This window comes from Castor canadensis, chromosome 8 (genome assembly GCF_047511655.1).
Source record: "Castor canadensis chromosome 8, mCasCan1.hap1v2, whole genome shotgun sequence".
NCBI classification, from domain to species: domain Eukaryota; kingdom Metazoa; phylum Chordata; class Mammalia; order Rodentia; family Castoridae; genus Castor; species Castor canadensis.
Genome location: NC_133393.1, coordinates 17,464,824 through 17,489,844, shown reverse-complemented (window position 1 = coordinate 17,489,844; position 25,021 = coordinate 17,464,824). Strand labels below are relative to the sequence as shown.

At 39.4% G+C, this 25,021-nt stretch overlaps 1 protein-coding gene across 1 annotated transcript in view; it reads left to right on the top strand.

Moving 5' to 3' along the window:
- Nucleotides 1-25,021, top strand: part of Dnah8 (dynein axonemal heavy chain 8) — a 343,384-nt gene that overhangs the window by 186,966 nt on the left and 131,397 nt on the right. Inside the window, exons 45-57 of the mRNA XM_074082285.1 lie at nt 3,243-3,430; nt 5,830-5,916; nt 6,008-6,115; nt 7,118-7,252; nt 8,664-8,825; nt 10,937-11,183; nt 11,280-11,521; nt 11,609-11,749; nt 12,921-13,158; nt 18,793-18,935; nt 19,712-19,846; nt 20,213-20,335; nt 22,715-22,928. Of these exons, the coding sequence (XP_073938386.1) occupies nt 3,243-3,430; nt 5,830-5,916; nt 6,008-6,115; nt 7,118-7,252; nt 8,664-8,825; nt 10,937-11,183; nt 11,280-11,521; nt 11,609-11,749; nt 12,921-13,158; nt 18,793-18,935; nt 19,712-19,846; nt 20,213-20,335; nt 22,715-22,928 (2,163 nt within the window). The remainder of the gene's footprint in view (nt 1-3,242; nt 3,431-5,829; nt 5,917-6,007; nt 6,116-7,117; nt 7,253-8,663; nt 8,826-10,936; nt 11,184-11,279; nt 11,522-11,608; nt 11,750-12,920; nt 13,159-18,792; nt 18,936-19,711; nt 19,847-20,212; nt 20,336-22,714; nt 22,929-25,021) is intronic.

Genomic DNA, 25,021 nt, shown 5'->3' with positions numbered 1-25,021 from the left:
TTATTTTCTAAATTGACATATGTTTGTACTGATCCCACTGTGTGGGTACTGTGTTATAATTCAGCACATGTATATATTGCATGAGGATTAAGTCAGGGTAATTAGCATTTCCATTTCCTCAATTACCATTTCTAGTAAGTGGTTATTTTTCTTCTCTTCTGGTTATTGAAATATAGAATTAACTGTGGACCCTTGTCACCCTTTGTGCTGAATAATGTTAGTACTAGTTTTCCAACTCTAACTGTGTTTTGGTGCCTTCATCCACCCTGTCATTGTCCCCCCCTCCTTCCTCTTCCTAGCCTCTAATAACCTTTCCTCTCTGTGGGATCAGCTTTTTAAAGCTCCAACAAATGAGTGACAATATGTGCTATTTCACAGATATAATTTGGGAGTGAAAGAAGTAAGTTTCACAAAAATACATACAGTGTGGTTAAAATTATTTAAAATTCCAAATAGGTAAAAGTAGAAATAATTTTTTTAGATTATATAGCTATATAGTTAAAAGGAAAGAAAGAAAAATGATGATTGCTCAGAGTTGTAGTTCTTCCCTCTGGGTGGGGTAGGGAGAAGAAGGGGGATGGAGTTGGGGAGAGATCTCCTGGAGCTTCTCGTACTGTTTGAAATGTCATGAGTCATTCATTCAGTCCTTCCTCCAAATGGGATGTGAAGAGTCCCTGTACTGGATACCATGGAACTGCAATCCAGTCTTTATGTGATGTTTCTCTATTTAAAAAGGACAAGAAGCTGGGGGACAGTGGCTAATGCCTATAATCCTAGCTACTCAGGAGGCAGAGATCAGGAGGATCAAGGTTCAGAGCCAGCCTGGGCAAATAACTCATGAGCCCTATCTCGAAAAACCCTCCACAAAAATAGGGCTGCCTATGTGGCTCAAGGTGCAGGCCCTGAGTTCAAACCCCAGTACTGCAAAAAAAAAAAAAAAAGAGAGAGAGAAGAAAACAGAAGTTACAGACCAGGAGAAATATAGCTGCCAGAAAATTAATATCCAGTATGAAAAAAAATTCTCTATAAATCATTAAGAGGCACAAAATGAAACAATAATGAGATACTATGTTACTTCTACCAGATTGGCAAAAATGGAAAAGTCTGATGAAACCACTGTTGGTGAGACTGTGTAGAGATGTTGCCCGTCAGTGCTTCTGTATGTGCAGATTGGTAGACCTGCTTCAAGAGCACAACCTGGCATCTTTGGGCATGTACTCTCTGGCCCAGCATTTCCACTCTTCACAGAGTCCAGAAGCCACAAGCAAGACTGCTACATTGTTACCACAAGTTATTAGTGGTAATAATAATCCAAATACCCAAGAGAGCAGAATGATCAAATGGTATATCTATACAATGGAATACTGTACAACATTTTTAAATAGTGAATTAAATCTGCATGTTTCAGCATGGTTAAAGCTCAGAAAATAATAGTGCGCAAATCAAATTACCAGAGGATATGCACAGTAGTCTATACAGATAAAGAGATAAATAAATTTTTGGCAAGCAAAATATAGAATACCCAAAAATACATGCAAAAGTACAATAGTTTAAAACCATGCAGAGGAACCACTACACAGTAGAAGTTACCTCTGAAGAAGGAGGAAGTAGAGATCCAAGGATCCAAGGGAACATTCATGAACTTGAACTGTCCTTTTTTTTTTTTTTTTTTTTTTTGCTGTACTAGGGTTTGAACTCAGGGCTTTGTGCTTTCTAGGCAAGTGCTCTATCACTTGAGCCACTCCGCCAGCCCCATCTTTGTAATATTATATTTTTTAGAATAAAATCTGAAGCAGATGAGGTTTGTTACATGGGTACAATTCATTGTATTTATTATATTCTTCCTTATAATTTGTTGGTATGTTGAAATGGTTCAAACCCCAAGAATCATCTTCCAATCAAAGAGAAGGTTCTTGGGTGGATTGTTCCTGACCTGAGAATTGGAAATGGTTGGGGAGAGGCAGAATAGAGCACAAGGTAACTCTAGGATGCCAAAATTATAATGTAGAAGGCAGAGAAATAGAGTAGCTGTCTGCAGTACTTTTCCTCCATAGGAAAGCAGTTAACACAGCTCTGTGGAGTGGGAGTTTTGTCAAAGATCAACCCCACAAGGGGGCTCATACTGGGGAAGCAGGGCCAAGGAGCTGGACCAGATGGCAAGCCCCAACTCCAGAGAGGAAGTTCTCCTGCTTCTTCCATCTCTTCCTCCAAAGCACCAGGGGCAGGTATACATCCCATAAACAGGAATTAGCATTTGGGACCATTTGGAACTATTATACAAAGATAATGGAGTCTTAATAAAATGTTGGGAAAACTTAGGAAGGCCCACTGACTGATAAATTGAATTAAAAAGATGAAACAGAGGAAAACTCAAAAGTAAGTAAAAATAATAGCTTCTGAGAGAGTCAAGAATTTATCATATTCAACCAATTAAAGAAAAAACAGGTTGTTAGGAGAAAAGAACAATTGGAATAAAACAAAACCCTCTTGGGTTAGAATATCAAGCCAAAATAATATATTGCAAAAAGACAAAGAGATGGAAAGTTTGACCCAAAAACTTAAGGGTCATTTTATAATATATTATATATATATATAATCTCCAGTCCAACATTCATGTAATGGAAATTCCCAAGGGAGAGAGAAGAAAGACTGAGGTAGGTAATAATAAAAGAAGCGAGAGCGTTTCATGTAGCTGGGGGAAATTAAGGTTTTTCATCCTGGGAGAATAGACAGGAGCAATGTTCATGAGATCCCAGATCTTTCTTTGCTCTGGTTTTTGTAAGAAATAAATAAAAATCCCTTTGGCCATTCTTTTTTCTCACCCTGCATCCTGACATTTCTATCACATTGCAATAAAAAGAACAGAGAGATCTGATCCCGATGGGGCATTCCTTATTTTGTTGTTTTCCCCAGACACCATGACTCCTTCCAACCTCATCCCCACTGAAGGTGGTACTTCCAGACTGGATCAGATTTTTATCACCATTCAGTATCCCTGGGTATAATGATGTATTTATACTTTTAACTTTGACAGTGTATTATTTTATTGTTTTGGTGATTATATGCAAATAATTAAATGTCTCTTCATCACTGGAATTAAATATGTCTAAAACAGCCAGATAAGAAACTTTGCATAATGGTGTTTAAATACATAATTGTTTGGGAGCACTTTGGAGAAATGATTGCTAGCAAGAAGGTATATTATAGAGTAAAACTTTGTAAATTAACTGCTTTCATGCCAGGTCTTGCACAGTCGGGTTCCTGGGGCTGTTTTGATGAGTTTAACAGAATCGAATTGCCTGTATTATCAGTGGCGGCCCAACAAATTTATATTGTTTTGACAGCAAGAAAAGAAAGGAAAAAACAGTTCATTTTTTCTGATGGTGATTGTGTTGATCTAAATCCAGAATTTGGAATCTTCTTGACAATGGTGAGAACATAGACTTTAAATACAATTTGATTACTTTAATTGTTGCAGACTTAGATCAAAGAACCCACATATTAGTGGGCAAATAACTGACTATCCAGGAGTCATAGACTCTCTTAGTGTATGATTTTTGAGGAGTAAAAATAGCCCAGGTAGACAATGAAATAGTAATATGTTAGTAACAGTTACCATTTATTGAGCTTTAATTATGGGTAAGTCTCTGATCTAAATGTTTTATGTGTTGAATCAGCACAACTGGTACAACCTTGCAGTAACAAACTATCCCAAAATCTGAGTTGCTGAAAACCACAAAGATTCATTTCTTCCTCATGCCGTATGTCCATGGTGGGTTGGCAGGGGTAGGGTAGAGGCCAGGGTCTGCTTTGCATATCCTTCCTCTGGTACTAGGCTGATAAGGTAGCCACTGCCTCAATAGTTGCTGGTTGCTGTTGCAAAAGAAAGAGAGAACATGAAGAGTTGTGTTCTGGCTCCGGTTTCCATCCAGAAGTGACACAGTTCACAAGACTCATTGGCTAAAGCAATACACATGGATGTACTCAACTTCAAGGGGGCAAGGAAGTAATGTATTGTCATGTAACTGGAAGGAGAGAGAAACTGAATTATTTGGTCAATAACACTAACTGTTATAGCCCTCTGTAGTGATGTTTTGTAGCTGAGGTATCTGAGGCTCAGGGAGACTGAAAACTCAACTTAAGTCCTATGTGTCAGTAAGAGGAATTAGCTATTGTGTCTCTAACACCAAAACTTGATTGCTCAATCTTTACACTTAGTTTTCCCCTGATCCTTAATAGAAGGAAATGGCTTAAAAATTTCAAAATAATTTAATAAGGCCCCAACCCAAAGAACTGTAACAAATTCAATTACTGTGCCATTGAGTGTGAATTTTGACATACATCATTTTAAAGATCGAAAACCAAAGGCATGAATAAAGAGGAGTTTCTATAAATTTGGGAAATGAAGTTAATGTTGAACAATTTTATATGTTTTTACATGTTATCTTTAAAGTTAGCTCTTTAAGTTGCAAGATAACACAAAGTTCTCTGTTTTAAATATCCCCAGGGGACAAAGATAAATTATTGGAAGCAAAATTTCTGATAAACTTTATTGTAAGTAAACATGCAGTAATTAGGGAGAAGTAGTAATCCAGAAGTTATTGGTCATAACTCAGGAAATGGGATGAAGAAATTAACTCAGTGTGAAAGAATTTATAAGAAGCTAAACATTCTTCCTGGATTAAGACTAATATTAGAAATATCAATTATATATTGTATGAAGCTATGAGTAGCTGAGACAAAAAAATCTAGTAGCTTATCATGTAAGGATTTATTCTCTTAAGCTCTTTCTATGTTGCTACTCAATCACAGTTTCCACATTCAAGGTCACTTTATGACCCCAAATGCTACAGAAAGCGTCTTCATTTTGTTAGATAATTGATTGAATTGACTCCCTTGAGACACACATCAAGGGTATTTCTCAGTGTGTTATCTCACTGTATGGAACACAATCATACCAGCTGCAAGGCAGGCTGGGAAGTGTAGTTTTTATCCTTTGTGGTTGATGTACCCAGCTTGCAGCTGGTGTTCTATGACTTAAGGAAGGAGGAGAGGAATACTGAGAAGCAACCAGCAATCTCTGTATTCCCAGTAGCTAGCAAGGTATCTGGTCCATTGAGAGCACCCAGTAAATGTTCAGGAGCTAAAGGCTTCCTCGTGAACTGTCCCAAAATAACCAACCCTGATTTGCCTTATTGTCTTTGAACTCCTAGCCTTTCCTTGGGGACTTTTGGGTCTCACCTATCTTCAATCTATTGTTACTGATGAAGAAACTCAGTCTCCTGTCCACCTCTACTTTTGCTGTATTTCTTCTTCAATTCCTTCCCTATTCCCTCTCACTCCCATGGAACTATTTTAATGGTACTTTGTCAGCCAAAGAATTTAATAACTATGATCACAAAGAATAATTGAAATGATGAAATAAACATTGCCTAAGTAAGCTCAGTGTAAAATCCTGATTTTTCTCCTCATTCTGTAACATATTTTAGACCAGAATTACTCAGTTATTTATTCAGTTTTCTATTCTTTATTTTATTTCCATTTTTTTAAACCAGTAGACGTGCTGAGGCTACATTTTGCTACACAGGTTGTGTGTGTATGTGTGACTCTAATAATATAATGAGAATGGATATGTATGTAAAGGGTTTGTGTGAACATTATTGAATGTGAATGGTCCCATATACATTTTTGAGAAAGCAAGGACATTTTATAAATCTAATAGTTTTCAATACCATCTTAGAATTTGAACTAGGGTGTCTGAATGTATTTGTGTTCAAGAAATGAAAATTACATCAGCCATTGAAAAATGAAATATATTTTAACTCTTAGAACCCTGGATATGCTGGGCGCCAGGAACTGCCAGAAAACTTAAAAATCCAGTTTAGAACCGTTGCTATGATGGTTCCTGATAGACAGGTATGTGCCAGGATTTAAAAGCATAATTTATGTTTCTTACCTTTTTTTTTTTTCTAAAGTTGCCAAAAAATCTCACTGTGTTTATTTTCAGATCATTATGCGAGTTAAACTTGCAAGCTGTGGTTTTCTAGAAAATGTTATCTTGGCTCAAAAATTTTATGTTCTTTACAAACTCTGTGAAGAGCAACTTACTAAGCAGGTAACTATATATGTTTTTTCCTAGAATTTCATTTGTTATGTATGTAGTTAGGTATGTATTTATAGACAGTATCTCACTATGCAGCTACAGACTGGCCAGGACTTGCTCTATGTGCCAGACTGGACTTGATCTTTCAATTCTCCTGTTTCAGCCTCTCTAGTGCTGGAATTATAAGTATGCATCATACCCTGCATGCATTTTGCAATTTTATCTTCATAAATAATAATCAGTTAGCTTAAAAAATCTCATTGACTCTTTGCTAAAATGTATTCATAATTAATTTGACCTATTGGTTGTGTAATTTTAAAACTTCTTTAGAAATAATTGTAGCCACAGGAAATTGCAAACAAATACATAAGGAGATGTTTACCCTTTGCCTGGGCTCCTCTGATGTGGACATTGTAAGTATAGTACCATAACAAAGCGAGAAAATTGATACTGTACAATCCACAGTGTATTTTGGTTTCACCAGCTGTACATGCACCTGTGTGTGTGTGTGTGTGTGTCTGTGTGTGCATGTGTATGGAATTATGTCACACGTAAAGACTTGTATAGCCACCACCACAATCAACACACAGAATGGTTGCACCAACACAAGACTCCCTTGTGTCACCCCTTTGTAGTCACACTCTCCTCTTTCCCAAATTCCTAACTCCTTGCAGCCACAAATCTGTTCTTCATCTGTAGTGTTAATTCCAGAACGTGATGTAAGTGGGGTCATGTAATACATATCTTGTTGTCTGCATTTCAGATCTATCCTTTGTCACTCAGATCATATCAGACTGCATTACTTTCAGAAGATTTAATGTGTGACCACCTTATATCATACAGCTTGGTTTTTCCAATGGAACAATCATTTCATTCAAAAGAAGAGAATCGAACATCTAATACTTTGTGACTCCATTCTGTCTCTCCCACAGAATAACTGCCTGCATGTATACAGCCAATCTGCATTTTGAATTTTGCAATTAAATAATCTTTCCTCCTCTTTTATCATCTTAGGTCCATTACGACTTTGGATTGAGAAATATTCTGTCTGTACTGAGGACACTTGGATCTCAAAAAAGAGCCAGGCCAGAAGATAGTGAATTAAGCACTGTCATGAGAGGACTAAGAGATATGAACCTTTCCAAATTGGTATATTTCTTCTCTTCCAAGATTTTGACCTATTTTTTTTCTGATCATCTGTCAATTAGGGGTTGGCTTATGTTGAGCTGTGAGCACTAATAATTACAGGGAAGAGAGATGCGCTTCCAGGAGAAGGCAGCCTGCTCTCTTTTGTGCTACATGGTCAACATAGGCTGGAAATGCTTCCTCTGAGGGGTTTTGTGCAATAAAATGGGAAACCAGTGAGCTTTTGCTTTAGTTTTTCAACCTAGTTCTCTACCATTATTCAAAGTATAATCCAAGTTTTGGCCATGAAAATCTGGATTCACAGATAGGTCTCTCCCAAAACATCAACACCATTTTCTTACTTTCCAAAAAATACATTAAATTTTTTTTTTGTGGGAATCACAGGAGTTATTTCACTTGCTTTCCTGCTTGTCACACTGATGGCCATGTGGTTTTGAATCAGCTGATGGAGAGGTTCACATGGTATTTGTTCAAGGACTCCTACGTGCCACACACTGTGTGGCATTCCCATGTGCCCTGGGTGTGCAGGTTGGGGAAGAAGTGATTCTTAGGAAGTGCACATTCTAGTTCCAAAAACTAGCTTCTGGCATCTGTCTAGTTCATTACTACTGCAAAGCCCGTTCAGATGTACTGTACTGTTTGAGCCTCACAGTGACTCTGTGTGATAGAAGTGACAGTCTTGCTTATCATCATTCTAAATACAGGGGGAACTCAGGAGGCTAGAGGGACTCACCCATAATCACAGTCAACCAAGATGGCGGAATGCCTCACTGCCTCTCTGTAATAGTCGTGTTTTAAAAACTTTTCCACAAACATTCAGGAACGCATCAGGGAAGCACCAGAGAATAAGACAAATTAGAAGGGGTCTGAAGTTGGGACTGGGTGATCTATGTATTAAAGACATAGAAAATGAGGAATTGGAGTCAGTGTATTCAAACCTACTTCTTATAAGAAAGGCAGAACACTGTCTGTCAGAGTTTTCCCTCCAGTGTTGAATGAAGCCATGCAGGGTTATCAATACGTCCTAACTTAAGTTGAATGGTAACATTCTATTCTCATGGGGTTGGAACTATGAATTGCATATTTTAAAGGTTAGTCTGTGAGAAGCAAATATTGATGCGGTGAAACAATGAGCTCGAGCTTTGGAGCGGTAGATGGAGGCTGAATTATAGAATGCCAAGGAAATTTGGCAATGTGGATTTAGTGGAAGTGTTGAGAGAAAGTACTAGAGAATTCTAGTGTGAGTGGGAGAGTAATAAATGATTCTCTGGGCATGAAAGGGCGAGTGCAGTGCACATCCTAGCTACCTGAGAAATGTTTGTTGACTGAGTAAGCTTATTTTAATCTGTAAATACTGAGTGCTAACTGATTGTGCCACTGGAGCTTGGAGCTAATTTAATCTATGCCCCCTTAGGTTGATGAAGATGAACCCCTGTTCCTCAGCTTAATCAACGACCTGTTTCCAGGGTTACAGCTGGATAGCAGTACCTATGTGGAACTGCAGGCTGCAGTAGCCAACCAGGTTGAGCTGGAAGGTTTGATTAACCACCCACCCTGGAACCTCAAACTTGTGCAGGTAAGAGAAATGTAGTCTACTGTCACTGTAACAGTAAGTGTGTGTGTGGCTAGAGGTCACCATGTGACTGCAACATATTAGTTTACCTTGATGTAAGTGTTAAAACTCAGTGAAAATGCCACGTACACATCAATGCCAAAAGAGTCTTCAGGGATGTGTCTGTCCTAGAGAAAAAGTATGGATTTACCCTGCCTTGCAGTAGACACGCAGTCATTTAGTGTGGTTGTTACTGACATCAGGTGAGAAAGTTGGGTGCTAACCTGAACCTCACGAATAGCTGGGATGTGAGATGTAAGAACCCAGCTAGCTTTTTCACCAATCAGGCAGTATTGGCACAGTGAGGGCCTCAGTGGGGCCCAGCGTCTGAGCAGTCTGGCACCTGCCTTGCTCCTCCTTTGTGTGTGCACATGTCATATCCTTGAATCCTTTTCTGGGCTTTTTTTTTTTTTGTTCCTCATAATTCAGCCTGCGACAACAGCCTGGTCACTTTGCCAGAAAGTCAAAAACCTGTAGCAAAGACACAGGAGTAGATCTGTGTGAGCTCGATGCTCTTGGTGTGTGTGTGTGTGTGTGTGTGTGTGTGTGTTGGGGGAGGGGTGAGGTATTCCAGGGCTATTGGAAAATGAAGGAGCTGCAGTTGTGGAGAGTATTAAAAGTTGCACTAGAACCATGCGTGGTGGCACATTTCTATAATTCCAGCTAATCAGGAGGCAGGAGTAGGATCATAGTCTGAGGCAAAAGTACAAGACCTTATCTAAAAAACAAACTTAAACTAAAGGACTGAGGGTGTGGCGCAAGTGGTAGAACGCCTGCTTAGCAAGTGCAGGACCCTGATTTCAAACCCTAGTACTGCCAAAAAAAAACTGGCAAAAAATAGTGATTCTTATGAGACATTTCCAAGTCTTACAAGGAAATATATGGAGAAAAGTTTAGATAGTTCTTATCATTCAGGTATTGGAAGCCATTAAAAATTAAAAATTTTGGCAAAACATTTTATGCATGATATACATACAGTATTGTGGATATTAAAATTCTAGTCATCCCAGCATTTAATGAGTGACTCTAATAGATTAATCTTGGTGAATGTCACTAACATTACTAATGACAATGTAACCTCCAGTTCTGTTGCTTTTAAACCCTGAGTTACAATGGTGACACATTTCTATCGAAAACAGTTCAGTTAGGAGAACAGTTCAGCCCCTACTTCTGATCAGTTGTATCACCTGGAACTTCTTATTTTTAGTAAGAGAGCTGTAGGCAGGATGTTGTAACAGACATCATCTGTACTCTTACTGCCTCCTCCAATCCCCTGCCCCATTTCTGTGTGCCCCCTCCCCAGCTTCTAGTAACAAAATGAGAACTAGAGCCACTTTGTGGGTGGGCATAAAGGACAGGCAGTGCCCGAGAGTTTATTTTCCCCACCCCTAAGCCATCCTCACCTTAAATAAGGACGGATGGGTGATGGAGTAGGAAAGTTAAAGTCCCCTGTTTCCGGGTAGACCAACCCCTCCGATGTAACTCACCCTGGACTGGAGAGTCCCTTCAGTCCCACCTGACTTCACTTCTTCCCATCCCTGTCCTGCTCCTCCATGCCCTTCTCCATCTCTCCTGGGAGTGGGAGCCCTCCCTGAATAAATCACTTGCACAGGAATCTTCATTCACGACGGGCTTCTGGAAACCAAAAGGTCCCCAGGAACCCCGGATCTTTACTGGGATGTTAGACATTGCTGCCTTCAACCACTAAGGGGCGATGTCATCACACTGGATACAGAGAAGTCTTGTGTGGGAAAACTGCTAGTTACAGATGAGCAAACTCAAATCAGAAGGAAGGGCAGTTGGAAAAGCAGAAACTGCATGCTGAATTAATGATTTCCAAAATGTAATTCAAGTCCCACATTGTCATCACTTTCTCACTTATGTCGTTGTTAATGTTGTGCTAATTTGCTCTCCACGTCTAGTAAAACAAAGAACATTTTTACATCCTTTAGATACTGAACAAGTTACTTTAATGAAGAGCTTATTTAAAGCCTTTTTAAATTTCAGCTCACTGCTCTGAATGTCAGCCAGAGATTCATAAGCTACATTTTTCAATTTGTTGTTTAATTGTGTAGTTATATGAGACATCTCTGGTACGGCATGGCTTAATGACCCTTGGGCCCAGTGGTTCTGGGAAGACAATGGTTATCACCATTCTGATGAAGGCATTGACCGAGTGTGGACGGCCTCATAGAGAAATGCGGATGAACCCAAAAGCTATCACTGCCCCTCAGATGTTTGGCAGACTGGACACTGCTACCAATGACTGGACAGATGGGATTTTTTCTACTCTGTGGAGAAAAACATTAAAAGCTAAAAAAGGTACACACTAGCCTTCCTTTGTGATGGCTTTTTCCCCCTGCTGCTAGTTTATTAATAACACAATCTTTGTTTAATTTTCGTTTCAACTGTTTGCAGGCGAAAACATTTTCCTCATCTTAGATGGCCCTGTGGACGCCATTTGGATCGAGAACTTAAACTCTGTGTTGGATGATAACAAGACCCTCACGCTGGCTAACGGAGATCGGATTCCCATGGCTCCTAGTTGTAAGCTTTTATTTGAGGTCCACAATATTGAGAATGCCTCGCCTGCTACAGTCTCTAGGATGGGTATGGTGTACATCAGCAGCTCTGCTCTCAGCTGGAGGCCAATACTGCAGGTGGGGACAAGAGATGGGCAGAAGTCTGTCCAGTTGTTGCCATTTCACTCTTTCTTAATAAGCAGAGATCCTGTTCCTCCACCACAGGCCTGGTTGAAGAAGCGCACTGCACAGGAAGGCACTGTATTCTTGGCTCTGTATGACAAAGCGTTTGAAGATACATATACATTTATGAAACTAAACCTCAATCCCAAAATGCAGCTCTTAGAATGCAACTATATTATGCAAGTAAGATTTTTTTTTTTGTAACTTCATTACTTAGATTTTGAGATTTTATTTTTGCTCAGTGGCAGTTTTCAGGACCTTGAAGTAGAAAATTCATATAGTTCATAGAAATCTTTTCATGATGTGGTGGTGAGGGCTGTGAGAGGTTTAAAGGTCTTCTGGGTAACTCACTGTCCTATTTTTGTCACCTTCTACTTTCCAGAGGGAAGTTATCGGAGAAAAGGAGCAAGCTGTCTTTCCCACCAGGTTTATTAACCTGCCCTGAAAAGTGTGTTGTCCAAATAATGAGAGTCAACACAATAACTGAGACTGGCAGTTTTGTAGAAAAGTGCAAAAAGGATCTTGTGGCAATCAGGAAAACTTGGGTGTCAATCTTGTCTTTGCAAATGTAGTGTAGATCAGATAGGGGAAAACTTTAAGCAGAAATTCTCTGAGGAGTGCTTTATTCTTTTTTTATACCCTATTTTCCTTATTAGCCTTTGGAGAAAGCCAACCCTAGTCATAGGCTTTTTTTGGGGGGGAGTGATACTGGGGTTTTGAACTCAAGTGCTTACACCCCCAGGCCTAGTTATATTAAGGGCTCTCCCAATTCTGGTGATTATCCATTCTGGTGCTTTGATTCTCAGTGTCAAGGTTGTCTTCCAGTAAGGCTGGGTAGGTTAGAAATAATACCTAAGGTCCCCATCAATGAATTATTTACAAATTACTTTTAGATATGTAAGAGAAATTTTATCTTGAAATGATTGTGTTTTCTTAAGGCATCAGGTAGTAAATATTTTAAGCTTTTCACAACTGTGTCCCAACCACTCAGTGCTGCTGTTATAGCACAAAAGCAGCAGGAGACAGAGCACGAATGACCAAGTATGACTGTCCCAATCAAACTTTTATTTACTAAACAAAAGCAAGTGGCTGGCCTGAGGGCCAGAATTTGCTGAGTCCTGCAAAATGTTCAAAAGAAAGAAAATCTTTAGCCTGGAAACTTGAATAGTCAAACTTCATTGCCAGAAGTGACCTTACAGAACATCTAGACTGGGGCTCTTGCTTTTCACATTGGGGACAGGGATGAAGCAGTATCTTGAGATACATTTGTTTTCCCTCCTCCTTTTTAAACCAAATGTTTTTATCTGCAAATTTTTTATTTAAAAATTTATCTGATTAAAATTTTTGTTTTCAGTCTCTCAATCTTCTGGAAGGTTTAATTCCCTCCAAAGAAGAAGGTGGAGTTTCATGTGTGGAGCATCTTCATAAATTATTTGTGTTTGGCCTAATGTGGAGTCTCGGAGCCCTTCTGGAGCTGGAAAGCAGAGAAAAGCTTGAAGTCTTTTTACGAAATCATGGAAGCCACCTAGACTTGCCTGAAATACCTGAAGGCACAAATCAGACCATGTATGAGTTTTATGTTACTGATTATGGTAAGTACAGAGAGTTACACCTTCAGTGGAATGACCTGGGAGAAAACCCAGAGCTAGTCATAAATGTGTGTGTGTGTGTGTTGGGGTTTGATCTTAGGGTCTTACACTTTCTAGGCAGGTGTTCTGCCACTTGAGTCACATCCCTGGCCAATTTTGCCTTAGTTATTTTTCAGATAGTGTTTCACTTTTATGCCCAGGTTGGCCTGGACTGGGATTCTCCTGTTTATGCTTTCCATGTAACTGGGATGACAGGCATGCACCACTACACCCAGGCATTGGTTGACATGGGGTCATAAAAACTTTTTGCCCATGCTGACCTGAACTACCAGGATCTTCCCAAGCATCTAAAATTACAGGCATGAGCCACCACACCTGGCCTGAAATGACTTTTTTTTTTCAGTACTAGGGTTTGAACTCAGGGCCTCACACTTTCTAGGCAGGCGCTTTTACTACTTGAGTCACTCCACCAGCGGAAATGATTTTTTTCAAATGAGAAAAATACAAACTTCCATAGCTCTCCTAAGGGGGAATAGTAAACCAATTATAAGTAACATAATTGTTAATACCCTTTTGTTTTTCTGGTGGAACTTAGGTTTGAACTCAGGGCCTGCACTTGCTAGGCAGGTGCTCTACCACTATAGCCACACCTCCAGCGCACTTAATACCATTTTTAAAGGGGCATATATGGGATGGATACTAATATTTTGCACATTAGCTAAGCTGGAAACTGGTAGAGGGACTCCTGATTTCTGTATTTGGAGTGGCCTAAGTAGAGTCTGGCATACCTCTTACATCATGTCCTTTTTAATGCTTTAGGAAGAAAGGTAGCAGCTTAGAGAATGGAGATTCTTCATGACACAAAGCATGTCATGTTGGTCCCACAACTTTACTGTTGCAAATGTCAGAATGAGTAGAGAATGAACCCAGCTGGTGGGACCCTACTTATGTAGCAGACCTCTCCAGGGCCAGTGCTTCACCTTAGCCCCACCCTTCCCTGTGTGACAGACGCAGCTCTCCTCCTCTTCAAAGAAAAGCCCATGAACTTGGTGCTTTTATCCAGAGTCCAGGTCACAGTTCTAAGCTGGAGAGGAAAAGCCTGCTTCCTAAAATCTCTAAAACAGCAAAGATTTTTTTGAGTTGTTATAATGTATAACATGAAAAGGACAATAGAATAGGAGAGAAGAAGGCAGTAACAATATTCTGAAAGCAGAAGGTGGATGTTGAGTTAGAACACAGGGCAAAGATCAATCCTAACCTGGCAGTGGGGTGAGCTGAGAACTAACTCAGTACACATCACTGAACCTTCCAAGGACTCAGGATTTGGAAACAGGTGAAGATGGAGCCAGAAATCAGAGGCCCAGACATAAGTCTGTTTAAGGAAAACTCCTCCTAGTCCTCTTTCCAAAGCCTGTTGCTAGACAACTGTGCCCACCCCACACTGGCAAAGGGCTGAAGAGCTTTGGTTTGGAGAAAGCAAAACAGAGTTTCCTAGATGTGGGGGATTTCCTGGCATATTTGAGGGTGAGAGAATCATATTGACACTGGGAAAGTTGTGCCTGGAAGGGCCTTTATGAAGGAATGTAGATAAATGAATTTTCAACTGGCCATTTTTAATCAGAAAGACAAATAATTCTACAGCATGTGATTAGACGTTCCTGAAGATTTGAGATAGCAAAACCAGATTGCACAATTATTGCGAATCCACAAATCCAAATGTGAATTCTTAGAATCCACAGCCAAGCTTTTCCAGAGAGCTGCCTTCTGAACACTGCACAATCCTGTCACAAGACTCCAAGCTCCTCAGAGGGTGAGGCCCTCTGCAGCACTGTGCCAACCATGTGCACCCCCTAAGGCCGCCAGTTAAATCACCACCTTCCTCTGTGCCATCGAAAGGAGACGTTGCTACAATTCTTAAAAGGGTGGTCCACTGATGTTTCTGGCATTTTCTTCCTAGTAGCCAGCCCTGGTTCTACAGGTTGAGATGATGGTTCTTTCCTAGATTTACTGGAAATGTCAACAAAAATTGACACCATCAAGATGGACTCATTCTTCAAGAGGGTCCTGAAATGGTTTGCTGACTAAAATGTTGAGGGCTTGCAGGCATTCAGCCTTATCTCCCTTAATAATTACTTCTGAAGAAATTTATTTGCCTGAGCATATGCCCTAAAATGAACCAAGATATCACTTTCTTAGTAGTTATAAAAGACTCTAACATATTTGTTCTAGATGAATTCTTGCCAGCTCTTCATTATCACATCCTTCAGTCATCTTTGTTTTTTTGTTTTTTGGTTTTTTTTGGCATGAATAGATATTAAAATTTTTGGAGAGACTTTATTCTTAAACTTAAGATTTAATATGGGAATTTCTGCTGCCAGACTAGATGGGGTAATAGCATCTGGGTTTAGCTACTACATGAGAAAGGTAAAAAGCTGAATAGAATGTATAAAACGATATTTTTGAGATATTGGACAACAGGTAGTTCAGGACTGAAATTGTAGAGAGAAGTGAAAGCAGATTGCTGCCTGCCTGAAGGCAGTTTTCAGTAGTAACTCAGGGAGAGAAAACCTAAACAGAACCTGCTGGATGTCTCACCAAAATGAGGGGGCAGAGATTGATCTGGGGGAGGCCAAGTGGCAGAATTTATAGGGCACCAGTGAGGAGGGATCTGTACAGAGATGAAGTACTGGAGAATGGAAGAAACTGACAGACAAATCCACAACTGTAGTGAAAGTGTCAGCACCCTCTATCTGTAATTGATAGCAAATAGACAAAATTAGTAAGTATATGGAAGATTTGAATAACGTAATCAACCCATTTTACCTAATTGACAGTTAGGGAATAGTCCACCATGAGACAGCAGAATGTGCACTCTTTTTAGGAGCACAGAAAATACTTACCAAGATATTCTGTGTTATAAAAAAATTTCTCAAGAACTGGGAGTGGTGGTGCATGCCTGTAATTCCACAGGCAGAGGCAGGAGGATGGTGGATTCCAGGCTAGCCCGGGCAAGGTTTGCAAGACTCTCTCAAAACAAGTAAGCAGGAGGCCCTGAGTTCAGTACCCAGTGCTGAAAAAAATGTCAATAGGGAAATTTGTAGCACTTTATGTCTATATCAGAAAAAGAATAAAGGTTTCAGTTAAACTCAAAGCAAGCAGAAGAAAGAAATAATAATGATTAAGACAAATCAGTAACACAGAAAATAGAACAATAGGGAAAAAACAGTGAAGCCAAAAGAGGGTTGTTTGAAACCATCAATAAAATCAGTAAATCTCTTACCAGAGAGTTCAGGTTAAAATTTAAAAAAGAGGGAAGATACACTAACAATGAGCAAACTGAAAAAGAATGTATGAAAACAATTCCATTTACAATAGCCTCCAAAAAAATCAAATACCTAGGTGTAAACCTAACAAAAGATGTGAAAGACCTCTACAAGGAAAACTACACACTTCTGAAGAAAGAGATTGAGGAAGACTATAGAAAGTGGAGAGATCTCCCATGCTCATGGATTGGTAGAATCAACATAGTAAAAATGTCGATACTCCCCAAAGTAATCTACATGTTTAATGCAATTCCCATCAAAATTCCAATGACATTCATTAAAGAGATTGAAAAATCTACTGTGAAATTTATATGGAAACACAAGAGGCCACAAATAGCCAAGGCAATACTCAGTCAAAAGAACAATGCAGGAGGTATCACAATACCTGACTTCAAACTATATTACAAAGCAATAACAATAAAAACAGCATGGTACTGGCACAAAAACAGACATGAAGACCAGTGGAACAGAATAGAGGACCCAGATATGAAGCCAACTATAACCAACTTGTCTTTGACAAAGGAGCTAAAAATATACGATGGAGAAATAGCAGCCTCTTCAACAAAAACTGCTGGGAAAACTGGTTAGCAGTCTGCAAAAAAACTGAAGCTAGATCCATGTCTATCACCCTATACCAAGATTAACTCAAAATGGATCAAGGATCTTAATATCAGACCCCAAACTCTAAAGCTGGTACAGGAAAGAGTAGGAAATACTCTGGAGTTAGTAGGTATAGGTAAGAACTTTCTCAACGAAACCCCAGCAGCACAGCAACTAAGAGATAGCATAGATAAATGGGACCTCATAAAGCTAAAAAGCTTCTGTTCATCAAAAGAAATGGTCTCTAAACTGAAGAGAACACCCGCAGAGTGGGAGAAAATATTTGCCAACTATACATCAGACAAAGGACTGATAACCAGAATATATAGGGAACTTAAAAAACTAAATTCCCCCAAAACTAATGAACCAATAAAGAAATGAGCAAGTGAACTAAACAGAACTTTCTCAAAAGAAGAAATTCAAGTGGCCAAAAAACACATGAAAAATGCTCACCATCTCTAGCAATAAAGGAAATGCAAATTAAAACCACGCTAAGATTCCACCTGACCCCTGTTAGAATAGCCATCATCAGCAACACCACCACCAACAGGTGTTGGCAAGGATGCGGGGGAAAAAGGAACCCTCTTACCCTGCTGGTGGGGATGTAAACTAGTACAACCACTCTGGAAAAAAATTTGGAGGCTACTTAAAAAGCTAGACATAGATCTACCATTTGATCCAGCAATACCACTCTTGGGATATACCCAAAAGACTGTGACACAGGTTACTCCAGAGGCACCTGCACATCCATGTTTATTGCGGCACTATTCACAATAGCCAAGTTATGGAAACAGCCAAGATGTCCCACTACTGACGAATGGATTAAGAAAATGTGGTATCTATACACAATGGAATTTTATGCAGCCATTTATCATTCTCTGGTAAATGGATGGAATTGGAAAACATCATTCTGAGTGAGGTTAGCCTGGCCCAAAAGACCAAAAATCGTATGTTCTCCCTCATATGTGGACATTGGATCAAGGGCAAACACAACAATGGGATTGGACTTTGAGCACATGATAAAAGCGAGAGCACACAAGGGAGGGGTGAGGATAGGTAAGACACCTAAAAAATTAGCTAGCATTTGTTGCCCTTAATGCAGAGAAACTAAAGCAGATACCTTAAAGCAACTGAGGCCAATAGGAAAAGGAGACCAGGTACTAGAGAAAAGGTTAGATCAAAAAGAATTAACCTAGAAGGTAACACACACACACAGGAAATCAATGTGAGTCAACTCCCTGTATAGCTATCCTTATCTCAACCAGCAAAAACCCTTGTTCCTTCCTATTATGGCTTATACTTTCTCTACAACAAAATTAGAAATAAGGGCAAAATAGTTTCTGCTGGGTATTGAGGGGGGGGAGAGGGAGGGGGCGGAGTGGGTGGTAAGGGAGGGGGTGGGGGCAGGGGGGAGAAATGAACCAAGCATTGTATGCACATATGAATAATAAAAGAAAAAAAATAGGTAAAAAAAAGAGGGAAGGAGGAAAGGAGAGAGGAAGAAGAAGAAGAAGGAGAGAGAGAGAGGGAGAGGGGGAGAGAGAGAGAGAACATTGGATAATTAGATAAGCAGATATCTATTAACATGTTTTAGGGAAATATTTTAAATGTTTATGTGATTCAGCCGCTTGTTTATGGAGCTTACACTGTGGTCTTCTGATGCAGCTCTTGAAGAATACACTTTTATTAAGATGAAAGTTTACTTATTTTGCAGGGGATTGGGAGCACTGGAATAAGAAACTTCAGCCGTATTACTATCCAACTGACAGTATTCCGGAATACTCATCAATTTTGGTTCCAAATGTTGACAATATTAGGACAAGTTTTCTGATAGACACCATTGCAAAACAATATAAAGTAAGTTTATAGATAAGTTTTTAGATGATCACAAGCCATGTAAGGAACATAGTCCTTTCCACATGCTATTGATAGAAAAGTTAAATTCCAACAGCAGGGCCTGGAGGTGGTGTCACTGGATGGGAACACTTTTGGCAAGTGAACCCCAGATTCCAGGACACTTTCCAACTCACTGTCCTCTGAGATGTTGAGGAAAGTGTGTATCTGCTTTCAGTCTCTTCATACCCCTTATGGCCGTGCAAATAGCTATGTTCTCTTCCAGCACTTTTTAGCACTGTATGAATTTTACAGTTAAATCTTTAACTCTCTGGGCACAGCAGCACATGTCTGTAATGCTAGCTACTCGGGAGGCAGAGACTGGGAGGACTGTGGTTTGAAGCCAGCCCTGGCAAAAAATGTTCAGGAGACCCCATATCAACTAATAAAAAGAACCTGGGTGAGGTGGCACATGCCTATCATCCCAGGGAGTATAAAGCCAGTTCAGGCTAACCTGGGCATAAATGTGAGACCTTAAACCAAAAAGGGCTGGAGATGTGGCTTAAGTGGTAGATCACCTGCATAGCCAGAGCAAGACCCTGAGTTCAAACCCCAGTACAACCAACCCCCCCAAAACTCTACTAGGATTTATTTGAATGTTAGTATTATTGCAAAAAGTAATGAAAATTGCTTGTATTAATTTATAGTATGCAAGTGTAGCTGTTAAAAGTCTTAAGATATTTGCCTGTACATGTGTTATAACACCTTTTCAATACCACTGAAATCTCTCATGATTGCAGGCTGTTTTACTCACAGGAGAGCAGGGAACTGCAAAAACCGTCATGGTGAAAGCCTACTTGAAAAAATATGATCCTGAAGTCCAGCTGTCCAAAGTTCTAAACTTTTCTTCTGCCACAGAACCAATGATGTTTCAGGTAAAACCCATAATTTGCTGTAGTCATAAACATTAATAAAAGTTTAAAGTGGTGGTTACATTAAAATGGGCCACAGTTGGCATTCAGCCTTCTTACGGCTGGGGTTGAAGCAAAAACCCAAGTAGCACATTTTGGGCTAGTGTGGAGGCTGAAGCTGAATTTCCCAGTGAATTATTTTGATATAAATTAGTGATTAACGTTCCCATCACTTGTTTTTTAAAAAAATTTAACAGTATATACTTTCATAATTATCTTTACACTTGTAAATGCACAAGTAAATTATATTCCACTCTGAAAAAACTGTTCATTGTCTTTAGAAATATGGAGTAAAGTCTAGTGCATGACAAACCATTTCCTTTTCTCTAGAGAACAATCGAAAGCTATGTGGATAAGCGAATGGGAAGCACATATGGGCCTCCAGGAGGGAGGAAAATGACTATCTTCATTGATGATATTAATATGCCCATGATTAATGAGTGGGGAGATCAGGTAGGACTAAAGTATCTCATGTAGCTGATGCTTAATCAGTATTTTTGGTCAAGTCCAATGACAATTTTCAGCCTTTTTTGACTTTTCCCTTCTTAAAAAATACCTGTATGGTTTCCCACAATGATGATGTCAGTGTCCTTTCTGGGTATTCTCTTGCTTCTGCCTTTCTCCAGGTTTCATCCTTGAATTCACTTTTCACTCTGCATTCTCTCTCTGATGACTACATGTTGGTTAAAACAAAACAAAATAAAATAAAACACCTCATTTATTTATTAACTGTACATCATACCATGGTCCTAGATGTAGTTATCAGTCTACCCAAGTCACTCTCTATTAGGGGATCTCACCAATGTTGCCAGAATTTGGCATGGTGCCAATGGGATCCCACTGACATGCACTGCTTCTTCAAGAGCATCTGCCTTGAGTCCATTAGGCCTAGTCCTGTCCTACTCTTTATCCCTGTTCACCCCAGACACCACTAGAAACTCAGTACTCATCCTGTGATGAATCCCAGACAATTCTGCATGGCTGTTTTCTGCTTCAGGGCAGACCAACCACAGGTGGAAGGTGGGGAGAGTGGAAGCATGTTTAAATCTGACTCACCCTTAGCATCTCTAAGCTGAGAAATTCCTGAATTCCAAACCCATTTGTCCGGCTAGGGATGTCCAGTTGGATCTCAAACTCAACATGTCCAAAACCTGAACTTCCAATAGTCTTCTCTGTCTCAAGAAATATAGCCTTGCATACAATCTGTCAGCAAGTCATGTTGGCTCTGTCTTTAAACTATATCCAGAATTTGGTCTCCATTGCCAGCACTTGGTACCACTCTTCTTGACCATTACTGTGCCTCCTCATTGCCTCCCTGTTTCCCTTGTCCTTCTCAGTCTGTTCTCAGATCAGCATCCAGTAAAAACATAAATCAGATATCATACATGCCTGTGCTCCAGATCCTCTCAGACTCAACAGGATGCAAATGTCCAATCCTTACCAACACCCAAAGACCCTACACTTGAGTGATCTCAGCTCCCCATAACTCTTAGCTCCAGCCATGTTCACTGATTCTCATACTTGATGGGTATGCTGTTCACTCAGCATGTCTACATGTGCCATTCCCTCTGCCTAGAATGTTCTTTCCCTAGGTATCTAAATGTTTGTTTTCTCACCTCCTTCAGTTGTTGGCTTATCTGTCATGTGAAGTGAAGCCTCCCTGCTTTCCATATTCAGTTCACCTCAGAACCTTCTATTTTCTTTCTATGCTTTATCTTCTCCAAAAAACTTAGCGCATATCATTCTATTTCCAGACAAACCCATACATTGTACATTTTGTCTCCCACCATGAGAATGTATGCTCCATGAAGAGAGGGATTTTTGTATATGTTACAAGAGAGCCTGGAATATAGTAATCATTCATTAAATGCTTGTTGGCCAGGAGTGGTTGTGCAAACCTGTAATCCCAGCTTCTTGGGAAGCCAAGGCAGGTGGATCACAGGTTGGATCCCAGCCTGGCAACTTAGTGTGACTCTGTCTCAAAAAATGTGGTGAGTCAGAGCTGTAATTTAGTGGTGCTTGCCTAGCATGTGTGAGACCCTGGGTCCAATCCTTGGTACCTCAAAAACAAGCAAATAAACAAAAAAAAAGTTTGTTGAATGAAAGAGTATTAAATTTAAGGTACTATGTGCTCTCCATTTGGAGCTACCCAACAGGAATTTGGATACACAAGTGTGGAGCTTATAAGGGAATCTGAAGCTAGAGTTACACAGTTAAGATGCTTCAGGATATAGAGTTGAGATGATGTCCCTGCAATAGTGAGAAGAGATGTGTGAAGATAGGAGGGTGAAGAATAGCAGGAAGTGATCCAGGCACTGCCAGAGGAACCTGGAAAGAATTGAGGAAAAGAAAATTGAAGAAAGAAGGGAGTGTTAGCAGTGTTGGAAGCTATAGAGAAGATCAGACAAGCATATAAAACCCCAAACCAAAGCATTAAATAATATGATACTGAAAGCTCAGGGCTGAAGCCGTCCTACATTCTGATCTAAAGTATTTTGAAGTGTTGGTGTTGAATGTGAAAGACATCTATTAGCGAAATGTGTAACTCTTAAGTTCTGTTGTAATTAGACCAAATATCTCATAAGCACCTATCTAAATTGATCTGGAAATCACTTTTCATCAGTGTGGCAAAGGACACTTCAGACATGTTTAACTTTATGGTTTAGAGTCAGCAGGTGGCATCCTTTAAGTCAGATTGTCTTGAGGTGATCATCAGTGTTCACAAACACCTCATTGAATGTTTTCTGCTAATTTCATAAATGTTATTTTACAGAAGCACTGGAGGACTATGATAGTGGTGCATTATAAAAATATTTCTGTGTGAAATTTCAGATAACTAATGAGATTGTACGGCAGATGATGGAGATGGAAGGAATGTATAGCTTGGATAAACCTGGAGACTTCACCACCATTGTTGATGTGCAGCTCATAGCAGCAATGATTCACCCTGGAGGTGGGCGAAATGATATTCCACAACGCTTAAAAAGACAGTTCACTGTGTTCAACTGCACATTGCCTTCAAATACATCAATAGACAAAATTTTTGGTAAGGATATTCTTGGTTTTTATTTTTAAAATTGGGTTCCATGACGGACATAAACCATGCAAAGCTTTATTTAAGAGCTAAAACGTCTCTGTCTAAAATAGGGAATAAGAATCTGAAATGGAGATTGAAATCTCAAGAAAAGAAGGACTAAACAGTAACATGACTCACAATTGTAGCCCATTTTAAGACTCAGAGATATTTAGAAAGAACTTTGCTGAAGCTCGACATTAGAGGTAAAGGGACGCTTTGTGTTTTGGTTTACTTGACGTGGATAATGCAAATGTACCAAATCAAGTGTAGCACATGACATGTTAATTAAAGAAAATAAGATTTTTGACATCAAATTTAAGCACACATAATTTGTACTATCAAAAATTATGTACATCCAGAAGAACAGAGTGTGCATAGGTAGGCATTAGTTACTTGACCTGGAAGTACCGTGGGCCAGAAGGGAAAGGGGAAACTTTCAATAAGTGGTACTGGAATAGTTAGTGATTCCTACAGGAAGATAATCTAAATTGACCCTCTATCTTACAACAGGCATAAAGTCAAGTACAGATGGATTAAGGGCCTGAATATGGAAGGCAAACTTGTTAAATGTTTGGGAAAAAATATAGGGAGACAACTGAATGACCTTAACTAGGAAAGGACTTCTTAAATGAGAGAAGGGGGGAGTACAAAAGCAAAGGAAATTTTTGATAAATGTCAGTGGATGAAGAAAGAAGAAAGAAAGAAGGGATGAATTTGATCAAAGTACATTATATGCATGCATGGAAATACCACAGTGAAAACCCTCTGTATTTATATGCACTAATAAAAATGTCACTAGATTAAAATTAAGAATTATTTGTTTAAAAATGCCACTAATACATAAATAATTTTAAAATAAAAATACCATTAGAAGAATGAAGAAAAGCTTCAAAGTGAAAGAAAACAATTTTTAATACATATAATAACAAAAATTTAACATTCTGAATATTTCAGGAAATCCAGTGAAATAGTCAGAAGAAAGCAAGCGTAGTGGCTCATGTCTGTAAATCCTAGCTACTTGGGAGGTGGATATTGGTAGATTGCACTTCGAGGCTAGCCTGGGTAAAGGGTTTGCAAAATCTCATCTCAACCAATAATAAGTTGGGCATTGTGGCACATGCCTATCATCCAGCTATATGGGAAGCATAAGTAGGAGGATGGTGGTCTAGGAAGATCCAGGCACAAACGCAAAATCCTAGCTCCAAAATAATGAAAGCAAAAAGGCCTGGGGCATGGCTTGAGTGGTAGAGCACCTGCCTAGCAAGCACAAGGCCCTGAGTTCAAATTGCAGTACTGCCAAAAAAGGGGCAAAACCAAGACACAGTAAAAGGGGGATACTAAATGGTCAATAAACAAATGTAAACACCATTGGTATTTGGAAAAGTGCAGATAAAAATGTCAAGGAAATACCATTTTATACCCACTAGATTTGTCAAAATGCAAAATTCTGACAAAATCAATTATTCATGAGAGTGTGAAGCAGCTGAAATTCTCCTCCCCCACTGGCGGGAGTATGAATTGTCGTAAGTCTTTTGGATAACAATTTGGTATTGTGACTTCTAGGTAGTAGCATTTCTGGGTGCTACTAAGTTATCATGAGTTTCTTTGTGGTTTGTGTTTTTTGAGTCACAGGCCTCACAAAGACGTTCTTCCAAACATTGTACAGTTTTGCCTTCCACATTTAGGTCCTCAATCCATCTGTAATCAGTTTTGTATATGTGCACCAGATTTATACAAGATTGTTCATGGAATAATGTTCATGATGGCAAAAACTTGAAATGACCCAAATGCTTCTTGTCAGTAAAATTGGGTGAATAAATTGTGGCAAGGAAATAGTATAATGCTATGCAGCAGTGAAACAAATGGGCAATATACATGTCTCGACATGGAAGAAGAGCCTAAAGACGTAGAATGTAAGACACAAAGCATGGAGAGATACAGCATTCCATTAAATAAAGTTCAAATTTTAAAAAGAAGTTGAAGTTCAAAAATAGAGTGGCAGAGTTGTCAAGAAAAGCAGTTCCTGCTTTTTGTCAAGTTGGAGTAGTGGCTTTGGCTAGATG